General features: G+C 44.7%; 1 protein-coding gene across 1 annotated transcript; it reads right to left on the minus strand.

Annotated features, from left to right (window-relative positions):
• Positions 1-208: 208 nt before the first annotated feature.
• On the minus strand, positions 209-11,050 carry SERPINC1 (serpin family C member 1). Its single transcript, XM_061381722.1, has 7 exons — positions 10,725-11,050; positions 8,398-8,767; positions 7,521-7,736; positions 6,570-6,707; positions 4,105-4,495; positions 3,119-3,183; positions 209-463 (listed from the first exon to the last, which is right to left on the minus strand). The coding sequence occupies exons 1-7, from the start codon at positions 10,763-10,765 to the stop codon at positions 287-289; spliced, it is 1,398 nt and encodes a 465-aa protein (XP_061237706.1). The 5' UTR covers positions 10,766-11,050; the 3' UTR covers positions 209-286.
• Positions 11,051-11,492: the final 442 nt, after the last annotated feature.

The following is an 11,492-nucleotide window of genomic DNA, read 5'->3' on the forward strand; positions in this document are numbered from 1 at the left end:
TCTAGATTTCAAGCTCACCCTGCCCTCTCAAGATGCCTACTGTCTTTCAAGATGAAGTAGTAACATACCTCCCTCCTTCACTTTCTTGACCCAGATGTGTTCACTGGTAGAGAAAAGTCGAAAGCCTCGTTATACCAAATGCCGAGCAGCATCTCTATCCATTTCTCCTTTCCTTGCCTTCATTTCAGATGGCAAAGTCCATTCATAATTGTCAGATATGGGAAGTTGTATTTATTTTTACTTGTATTCACAAACCAAAATAGGAAGAAGTACAAAGGATAACATTTTAATCAACACAAGGGTTGGCTACTCTACCCATGAATATAATAGTGTTCAGAGCAACTTCCCTGATGAGAACCAGGAAGGGCCTGTTGGCCTTGAAGGTCACCCTGTCCGAGTTCAGCGAACGACCAGCGATGCTAATGATGGTACTTGATGCAGCTTCACTGCCTTCCTCATTTACCTGCAGGTCAAATGGGAAACAGACTGCCACGTTAGCTACTCTGCAGCTCATTACAAGAGGTACATCATCCATGGACACAGCAATTCCTCAAACATGCCACTTATTTTCCAGTTGCTATGAGTTAGGTCGGATCCCCTCTGGAACCTTACTTTTAGTCTTTTCTTTCATCCACTGTACTGATGTAAGACTTGTATTCATCCAAGCCTTGTGCTGAAAGAAAGTGCCAGGGTCCATTCAGATACTCTCTGAACCAGAAATCTGGATGTACACAAAGTTGTCACATTTCTGGCTGGCAATGTTGTACATGATACTGAACTGTATACTGAAAGACCTATTGACTCAAAATTAGAGCACCGCAGTTGAGACAGTTCCACTCTGGATCATCAAGATCCTAGATAGAACTACTGTCAACAGCCACTCAGGAACTAGGGCCTGTGAAAAGAGGATGGTCCTCTGGCTGGATGAGATGAATATTTCTCAGAGTAATAGATTGAAAGGATGGTGTTGGAGCTTACTGATAAGTAGAACTGCCACAGATCTGGAGGGAGATGGGAGACACCTTTAGAAATTTTGCTTGAGCACCTAGAATGTCACTAAAACTGTGTCCCTGCCTCCAAGGAAAGCATTTCAGACCCCTGAGCTTTGAGAGAAGCTGGTTGATGATTTCCCCTTCCTCATTCCTTACCACCTCTCCCTTCTACACATGCTATCTAATTCACGATCGTTTTAGTACTAAGAGCAGACGAACTTTTGTAAGACCAGGGCCCTTTTACTCAAATCAGATTCTGGTTTTCAGTGGCTTCTCAGGAGACAATCAATTAGGGTCCTTGTGTATAGGGCTCCCAAGAGCCATGGAGGAACCTTGCATCATTGTTTAGTGGGCTCAGGTAGACAAAATGAAACTGAACTTTTGCTTCTTCTTGATCGTAACTCAAGGCCCTCATGGAGGTCTGAGTTGACCACTTCCATTTGGGGTCCATGGAAGAAGATTCTCAGTCATAGTTAAAATCCTGAGGACTCATCTTCTCTTGCAGTCTAAATGTTATTTCTTCCATAATCAATATGGCTTCAGTATTTTCACTTCCAAAATCATTAATCCAGTATTCATGTAAAATCCCCTGTTCTGACCTCAGAATCTTTTAAGATATATATCTTTCTACTCTTGCTTTGGTCCTATTGCTCTACAGAATATAGTCCCGCATTGAGGATTTTATTGCCTAGCCCATTGCCTTTCTAACCTAACTCCTGCTATCGTGTGACCTAGACAATTAAAATGTCTTGGTAGGAGACCCATTCAATACTCTAAACTTCCATTTCTTTCATCTCATTGAACCCAATGAGCATTGCCTTCACTTCAGCAAACCAGTCCGTGGCTACACTTTGAAGTTGCCATCTCTCAGAACATCTCGACCTTTGAAATTATAATTACATTATCCTCTCAGTCTATAACCTTCTGTTTTTTTCAAACTATCACATTTCCTCACTCCCATTAAAATTACCCTGGCTTTTTCCTGTCCCTTGATCCTTCCACTTTCCTCCTAATGACATATTTCCCACTGAGCTTGGACTTTGTAACTATATTTACTAGCACCATGCTCTGAAATCTATCTCTTCGACCACAGTCTCCTTTTTGAGATTTCTAAATTTTATGACCTCTAACATTGGCCTATCACATTTCCCTCATAGCCTGGGTCCCCCAAAGAATGGTCTACATAAGTGGTTCGCAAACCTGGATGTGCATCAGAATTCTTTGAGGAGCTTTGTAAATATACAGATATTCAGACCTTGAGTCAAGCTCTCTAGGTAACTAATGCTATTGATCCATAGTTCAGTATTTGTTTGAGAGCCAGAAGTTCTATAGGCTTTACACAGCTCTTACTCCAGTAAAGGTTTCCATGGGCATCTTAGTTGGGGCAACACTGGGTTAAGCAATATTGAATCATTTTCTTCACTGTGGAACTGCTCAGACATCAACACTCCAATGTGCTTTGATTTTCTGTTAACTTCCCTAGAAGAGGATATACATTTATTTGACCACCTAACTTTTTATTACCTGCAGCGTAGTCTAGAGTTCTAGTTTTCTGGAACACACTGTAGGACACTACAGTGATGGTCTACACTCACCAGCTCTTTCTTACTTTCCATTTGCTCTTCAATCATTACAATTAGGACATGCCCCCACTACACTGTCCAAATGCCTCAGGGGAAAGTCACCTGCGGTCACTTTTCAGTCTTCTCACTAGATGCTTTCCATTTTCTTAAAACTCCTTCCTGGGTTTCCATAAGCTCATCATCTCCTGGTTCTCCTTTTAATGCCTTTGCTGGCTGCTTTTCCGGTATCACCTTCACCTTAATGTCTGTGTTCCCAGGAGAGGTAGCGGATGGAGGGTAGAACAATTAGACCACGAGGGCTTCAAGTTAGAGTTATGTATAGAGGAGGACACTATAGACTTGGGGTTTGAGGGACCTGGAAACATGCCTTTTATCACAGTTGTCACCTACTGTTCAAACATCTGCTGTCTACACCGTAAGAGCCAATGAAGGAATGACTCCAAAGTTACTCATCATATGAGATACTGATGTATTGAATAATAAAGCAGCATGGTAACAAAAAAAGCAAGCATAAGAAGAGAGAGCGGAGAGAGGTGTATTTACCTCAAGAAATGCCTTGTGGAATGCATCTGAGACATAGAGGTCGCTCCGACCTTCTGCAACAATACCTAGAAGGAAGACCAGAGAAAGATCTGTGAAATGGGAGAAAGTTGGCTTCAACCCACAGAGAGGAATTCAGTTTGGATTAAGAGGTCCTTTGGGACTTTTAGAAAAATAGAAATCCTGGACCCTCACCTAATGATACCCTCAAAATCAATACACATTAAAAATAATAAAATACTTTGGGTTTATTCAGCCTGGTTCCTATGAAGTTAATCTGGTGCTTTAGCTTATGGGGGTTTGGGGGTTAAGGCTGAGGACCCTGTTCTTAAAGAAATGCTCACTCCATCTAGTAGCAATGTCTTTCCTTCCAGGGTGACAACACCTTGAAGAAAGGGTATGGTTCTGAGACCTAGTTTAAAGGCAGCCCATTACACATGAATCCACTTAACTAATGTTGTAAACTTCTTTTTAAAAATGAGATATTTTAATGCATATTTTTCAAGGATGGTGTGTTGGAAGAACCAAAACAACTTAACACTATTATCAGAGAATCACAACTGGGAAGGCTTGTCTGCATCTGTCCAGAAGCCCTTTAGAATATCAGGAAGGGCTATTAAATGTCAGCTACAGCTCTTTGGTGGGACTTGGATGTCCTTGGCTCTTAATCCTAGCTGTCTCTTTGCTCTGAACTCTGGTGGTTTTCAAGTTTCTCTCTACCTGGTCCCACCTCTTCTATGAGTTACAGACTCCAAAGGTTCCAGTGCCAGCTGGGCCCATGGAGATCCAAGAGCCAGCTTCCAGCTTCCCCTCGTACACAGGAGAGAACTGATCCCTTGAGAGGGAAGGGATTCCCCTGAGTTGGCAGTAGGACTGGGATTAGAATCCAGGTGTCTGGACTCCCTCTCGTCTACTCCTTCCCCATCTCTTCCACCTTTGGTCAGACAACTCTGAGGGTAGAGAAAGGAGGAAACCCTTCCTGCCCTCACCTGGGAGCCTGGACTTCTCAGGACTGAACAGGTCTTCGAGGCCCATGTCTTGCAGCTGCTCCTTCACACTGAAGCTGTCCTCGATGCGGAAGCGGGGCATGTGGACCACCAGCAGCGTCTCTGTCAGCTCATCCAGCCACTCCTGCAGCATGTCTGGGGTGAGTTCCTGTTCCACCTTGGCCAGGGTCTTCTCCAGCTTGGGCAGGATGAGCACCATGGTGATGTCATCACCCTTGAAGGGCAACTCGAGCACCTGGGTGCTTTCTGCTACTCTCCGATAGCGGAACTTGCTTTCCTGGTACATCATGAGTACTGAACATGACTCCCCATCAGCCTTGTAGAACAGTTCCTTCCTTGTGTTCTCGGGACTGAACTCTGACTTCCACAGGCCCTGGAGGAAGACACCAGGTGCGAGAATCACAAAGCAAGAAGACCAGAAACATCCGTAGGAGAATGCTGACATGAAAAACAGTCAAAATATTTTATTACATTAAAAAAGTGAAGTTGCTCAGTCGTGTCTGACTCTTTGTGACCCCATGGACTGTAGCCTACCAGACTCCTCCGTCCATGGAATTTTTCAGGCAAAAGTACTGGAGTGGGTTGCCATTTCCTTCTCCAGGGTATCTTCCCAATTCGGGGATTGAACCCAGGTCTCCCTCATTGCAGACACTTTACCATCTGAGCCACCAGGGACGACCATGGAAGTGCAATTTTTAAGAACAAAGACCTAGAGGGATGTGCATAAAAAGGCTTTTTAATACTGACTGTGTCAGAGTGACAGAATCATGAGTGGGGTTTTTTTTTCAATGAATTTTCTGTATTTTCTAGATTTTTCATCAATGACTATTTGCTTTTATAACAAGAAAAACATAAAAACAAAAATAACCTACTGGCCTCTTGGCAAGTCTCTTCTGGAGTTTAAATCTAATTGCATTTTGCCTTCTGCCTCCCACCAGCCTCCTTCTCAAAGACCATCCTCCAAAATGCTGGGCTTTCTCCCTGATGAATAAAGCCAGACAAAGGTAGTAACCCCAGGGAGTCATCTGGGAGTCCTGCCAGGCAGAGAGTGAGGCCTGGCCAACTTCCTGTTCAAAGAGGGAAGGGATACAAGATACTGCTTTGACATTTCCAAGATGTAGTTAGCATTCCTTGTCATCTTCTGGCTCTTTGATTTGGGGACAAGTCACTTAACTCTTTCAGTGGTGGTTCTTCGCTTGTAAAATTAGGAGCTGGTTATCCCTAATATTTGTAGGATGCTTACTGTGTGCCAGTCACCGCTCCAGGCATTTTGTATGCATTGACTTAATCCCCTCAGTAACCCTGTGAGGCAGATGTATCATTGTTACCACTTTATAGATGCAGAAACTGGGACACGGAAAGGTCTTAAGTAACTCTCTCAAGTTTGTAGTCACAAGTGGAAGAGTCAGAATTTAAACTAAGTACTGTCTGAGCAGCTCAAGTTCTCATTTGTGATGTCATGAGAATCAGAAGGCAAAGTGTTTCATAAACTGCAAAGGGCAGTCAGTATACACTGTAGAAATGCAACCTACTGCGTTCTTGGCATGAGGGAACCCCCAAGCAACAAAGCAGTTGGCAACAGCAGTGACGGGCTAACCCTCCAGGCCCAGTCGGGGAGAAGAACACATCTAGAGCATGACCCGGGAGGGCACAATTCAACCTGTGTTAAGCTGGTGGGCCTCCTGAGTGTCAGTGGTCTGTTTATTCCCACTATCCTCTCCCCTCATCCTTTTTCCTAAATGTAATCAAGTTGGAACAATCTTCAGAACTTGACTCTCTGAGAAAGACAAAGCCATCTGCATGATCATGTCACAAGTCCTCTGCAAAATTTGAGGTTAGTCTGGTACCAGGAGGTTCAGAAGCTTCAGGCAAGAGGAATTTTGAGATGCTGCAGAAGCTGCTCTAGATGATGGAGAAAACCTCATCACTGAGGATTGTCTATAGACTCTGTCATTTTGTTCCAGATTTCAAAATGAAGTTAACTGGACAGAAGAAATCATCACATACTTATGAGAATTTATTATCATGCACACCTTGCTGCTGAGCATGCTGGTCTATGAATGTGTACACGCTGCCTTGGGCCCAGAGACATTACCAGGCCCCCTTTGGACCTCAGTCCAGCAACCACAGCCCTAGACATGACTCTAGACTCAGCAAATTTGTATTTATGCCCAGACCACGCATGTACTATTTCTCAAAATGATCTGCCTACACATGCCCAATGGTATGAAGGAGAGTGAGCTGGAGGGAAATATGTCATCCCTGAGGTCTCTCCAGGGTCATTTTATTTTTTTGCATTTATTTTTTTTAAATATATTTATTTTTAATTGGAGGATAATTGCTTTACCATATTGTGTTAGTTTCTGCCATACATCAACATGCATCAGCCATAGGTATACATATGTCCCCTCCCTCTTGAGCCTCCCTCCAGCACCATTTTTGAGTACCTTGAAGTAAATGGTGTTGACTAGCACCAGGACAGTGAACTCATTGATGGCTTGTGGGGGAATGACATCAGTGATATGCCCTTCAGTCTTATTGGATATCCATTGGTTGATAGTCAATCTGGACTGCTCTGCATTTCCCTGAGGAGAACAGGAAACAAACCTACCCAACTGTGCTATTCAATTGGCTTCTCCATCTCCCCATGCAGAATTTTATTTTGTCCATCATCCCTCCACTCTTTCCCACCATTTTGTTAAACCATCACTCTAACCCAGATTGGAGAAACCACACATATCTAGCATATTGTTGTGGATCTTCCATAGAGTTAATAAATATTAACAGAAGAAAGAGAAAGAAAAAGAGGAAGAAATAAAGAAACAGAAGAAGAGAAAAATAGTCTAGAAAAAGAAAACAAAATATTATCTTCTTTGACTTTGGAAACCTGAACTCTTATGAGTATTCATGAGATGTGTTCTCTAGGAAGCCAAGGAGTGATGGTGGAGGTGCAGGGGGCACAGGAGAGATGTCCATGTGATCCAAAAAGTTTGAGAAATACTTTTGAATAAAATCAGTAGACTTCTTTGTTGCAGGACTTTTTTTTTTTTTTTTTAACTTTTTAAGTAAGTCTGTTTATTGAAAGGATCTGAAAATAGTAATAACGCTTGCAACATTTAAGGTCTACAATTGCTCTGTTATGTGAACGAGTGCCCACGTTCTGAATGCCACTGTTACAGGATTTTTATAACTTTTTCAGAGGAGCCTCTGCAATCCATAGATAGCACTGATTTCTCAGGTTTCAAATAAGAATACATATCCCAGGGGCTCTGACTTAAAACACCTCTTCCTGCCTTCAATTAGCATAGCAGTGTTCATTAGGATCCTGCTTCCTTGTCTCTTTAACTTCTGAGTAGAGAGGAAGAACTCTGAGGTCTGGGATGACATCTGGAACTCACCTTGAAGTCCAGGGGCTGGAGCTTGGCCCCATATACCACCTCACTGATGTCCTGGTAGGTCTCATTGAATGTAATGGATTTGTCTCCAAAAAGACGGTTGGCTGATACCAACTCAGAGGATTTATTGGCTTTTCGATAGAGTCGGCAGTTCAGTTTGGCAAAGAAAAAGTGGATCTGATCAGAAGTTTTCTCAGAGATGGTATCAAACTTAAAAACCTGTAGAAGCCAAAAGAAAATAATGGTGGGTCTGGTGGGACAGCCTGGTTCACATGATCGATGAGCATCATGCCAGGCAGCCCCTGACCAATAGTCATCAAGCACAGTGCCTGGCACAGCATAAACATTCAACTCATGCTTTCTAAAGGAATACATGGAAAAAAGAAGAAGAAAGCGGGGGCTTCCCTGGTGGTCTAGTGGTTAAGAATCTGCCCACCAATGCAGGGGACATGGGTTTGATCCCTGGTCTAGGAAGATTCCACATGCCATGGGTTAGCTAAGCCCATGCGCCACAAGTACTGAGCCTGTGTGCTGCAACCACTGAAGCCTGTGAGCGCTAGAGCCCATGCTCTGCAACAAGAGAAGTCGCCACAATGAGAAGCCCGAGCACCACAACGGAAGAGTGTCACCCTCTCTGGGCAACTAGAGAAAAACCCATGCAGCGACAAAGACCCAGCACAGCCATAAATAAATAAATAGATAAATAAATAAAGGATGTGTTAAAAAAAAAGCGGGGGGTGGTGGGGTTAGGAAGGAGAGAGAGAAAAAGAAACACAAAGAGCCGGGGACACTACCCAAAGTCTCGAAAGGGTGCTTAAGCACATGGATGTTCTCTTAGGAGTTACAGCAAGGAGCTGGGCAGAAGGGCTTTGAGTTGTACCTCCATCAACTGCTTGAGTGTGTTGTCACAGGCACCCAGCTTGGTCATAGCAAAAGCTGTGGAGATACTCAGGGGTGACAGGAAAATGTTGTCATTGTTATTCTTGGAGTCTGCCAAATGCTGATAGAAGGCAGTGGCAAAGTGGGAATTGGCCTTGGACAGTTCCCAGACCCGCCGGTTGGTGGCCCCAGGGATCTTCTGCTCGGAGCCTTGGCCCTCAGTTGCCTTCTTCTCTGAGGAACGGTAAATACACATGGGATTCACAGGAATGTCCCGAGGTTTGGCTGTGCAGACGTCTTCCACAGGGCTCCGATGACAGGTCACACAGCCCCAGAGGCCAATAAGCAGCAAAGGGAGAAGACATATACTCCTATAGGGGGACAGAAACCTGAGTTAAGCTAGGCTGAGAAATCCCCTCCCCACTGTCCACCACAGATTTACCCTAGTAGATCACCAGCCCACACTGTGTGGCCAAGAGGGCCAACACCTTTGAAAAGTACAAGGGCCAAGGACAAGTTCATTCCTGGACTCCTTACCCTGGACATAGTCCTGTTGAAATTAGAGTCAACTGTGGGAGTAACGATGTTATTAGAAGTCTTGTGTGCTCAATGCCTCATGCTGGAAGAAATGAAGAATGCGAAGCTTCCAACTGGTGAAATGGACAATGCATACATGAAATATGGCAGGGAATTTTAGTGCCCAGGGAAAACTTAGGTCAGTTGGAGGAGCCATTAACAGAAGCTATTTAGGGAAGGGATTTTAACCTGGATGTTAAAGGACTGGGAAGAGTTTGATTGACAGCAACACCAGAGGGCTAAGAAGGAATGTCTGGGGCAAAACTACAATCTATGTGCTGAAAACTCTGAAATCTCTAGCTCCAGTCCTAGTCTTTCCACTGAGTTCCAGACCAGTTGTTTGCTGGACAATTCCACCTGGATGTCCTGTTGATCCCTTAGTGAAATACAAATAAACTGAACTTGTCTCTCACCCAAACACCTGCTTCTCCTTCTATGTCCCCCAGCTCAGCAAATGGGACCTTCAGGTACCCTGTCATCCAATCTAGAGACCTGAGAGCCATCCAGGATTTCTCCCTCTCTCCCTTCTCAATAGTCAGACCCTAGATGCTATGCATTGTTTTCTTGTTCTCTCACTGCCTTAAATCAGGTCCTCATCATTTTCTGTTGCCTGCAAATTTTAGTAACTTCCAAAGTGTGTTCACTAAAGTAAATAAAACCAGTCTCACTTTCAAAAAAAAAGGATATCATGAAATTGACAAACTAGGAAAATCGGGACACCCAATTAAGTAAACAAAGTGATAAACTCTATTATCGTGTTTTTATAGATAAGACATGAGGAGCCAGACACTTCCTCTGGTTGACTTGGGGCCCTAGGCCTACAGAAAGGAGTCTGTACATGGGTACTGACTCTTCACAATCTTCCCGCAGCAGAAAAAGACAAGACATGTAGGTGGTGTAGAAAGGACTCGCCAGAGTGGTCTTCCGGGCAAGTGTGGGGCTGGCTGGAAGCTGGGGGCAGCTGAAGGGTACTTGGTTTCTTGCATGATCTGAAGTCAACCCTGAAGTCTTTTTAAGAACAGAGGCACTGAGTGGGAGAGCGGAGGTGCTGAGCGAGCTGTGGACGACAGGGTGAGGAAGCAGGGAGAAACTTGCCATTCATCTCTCCAGCTGGCTTGCCTCTGTTTCCCGTATTATCCCTCAGCTACCCTTAGAAATACAAGTGGAGGCTGTGGGGGCCCTGGGAGCTTTGTTAAGCACAAAGAAAAACCAAGGTGATCAAGCCAGAGCCTCACTTTTAGCTTCCTGTGAAAAAAAAAGGAAGGAATGTGTATGATGTTAAGAGATGATCCTTTGTCAAAGGTCACTGAGACCTTGGGAGGGAGTTGGGGTTGTGACAGGAAAGCGGGGTGGGCAGGGCGGAATTGGGTGGAAGGAGCAAAAAGAGAGTTAGGAGATCCTCACGCATTACATTGGCTCCCTCTTTCCAGATATATGGCAGGCCCAGCGCTTCCCCTTGGAGTGTCTCCTGGGCTGCTGAGAGGGCTGCCGCAGAGCAGCATCTCTTCTGAGGGAACACATCCCCCTTGTTTCTTGGGTTGGGAATCCAAGGTGTGGCTTAGGGAAAGGCCTTATCCCAGGAACCAAGCGGGAGGGAGGGTACTCAGGATGATGTCTTCCAAACGAGTCTCATTATAACTACCAGGGTGAGAGGGCCCGGTCTTCTTGAAGGTGTCGCGGTCACCCCGGCAAGCCCCTCAGAGGTCAGGAAACCCAGTGAGGGCATGCGGAGGGGAAGCCCACCCCTCTTACCTTTTTCCAGCGGTGACGGTTCCTATCCCATTGGAAATCATGGTCGCTAATCTTCCACAGGTCTGAGCGAGTGGAGATAGTGTGGTCTGAGGCAATCCCTCTGGACTGGTTCTTTCCTCTACATCTGACTGGGGTTCCAGAGGCTAGGGTGGGGGATGGAGCTGGTGAGGAGGGGAGGCCCGAGGTCAAAGGCTGATGACCGGCTCCCAGGGTTAAGTAAAGTGTGGAGCCCAGTGTTGGTTAATTAGTAGAGAAGTTTTAAAGTTCAGTCAGGTCCAGAGAAAAAGGCCCACCTTTCTTCCTCTTTTCATCTTTACAGAAAAGGAAAAGGACATGTTCACAAAATTTCATCAGAAAATACCTGACAGATGAGAACTCTGTCTGCAGGAACTTTTTTTTTCCTGGTTAACCAAACCGGGAAGTAGAAAATAGTACATACTCTATATAAATAAAATAGTATTACTGTATGAGCCACCAGGGAAGTCCCAAGAATACTGGTTGCCATTCCCTTCTCCAGGGGATCTTCCTGACCCAGGGATTGAACCCAGGTCTCCGGCATTGGAGGCAGATTCTTTACCATCTGAGCCACCAGGGAAGCCCAGTATATAACTAGCCAAGTTGAATGTCCAGAAAATTCTAGCTTTCTACCTCTCAGTGCAATGCCCTCTTTCTCATAGCTTTTTAAGGAGACAGAATAAAAGAGGTGATGTTATCTAATCAGAGGGGAGAGAAGAGAAATCAAACAGGCGCTACCTTCAGGCCTCTGAG

Source organism: Bos javanicus, chromosome 16, assembly GCF_032452875.1.
Source record: "Bos javanicus breed banteng chromosome 16, ARS-OSU_banteng_1.0, whole genome shotgun sequence".
Lineage (NCBI taxonomy): Eukaryota > Metazoa > Chordata > Mammalia > Artiodactyla > Bovidae > Bos > Bos javanicus.

Excerpts from the sequence above, each read along its gene's own strand:
- SERPINC1 (XM_061381722.1), bottom strand. The coding sequence starts at position 10,765 with ATGATTTCCAATGGGATAGGAACCGTCACCGCTGGAAAAAG. Across the intron at positions 3,184-4,104 it reads TGAGAAGTCCAGGCTCCCAG|GTATTGTTGCAGAAGGTCGG; the intron begins GTGAGGGCAGGA and ends TCTTCCTTCTAG. Across the intron at positions 464-3,118 it reads TCCACAAGGCATTTCTTGAG|GTAAATGAGGAAGGCAGTGA; the intron begins GTAAATACACCT and ends TTTGACCTGCAG.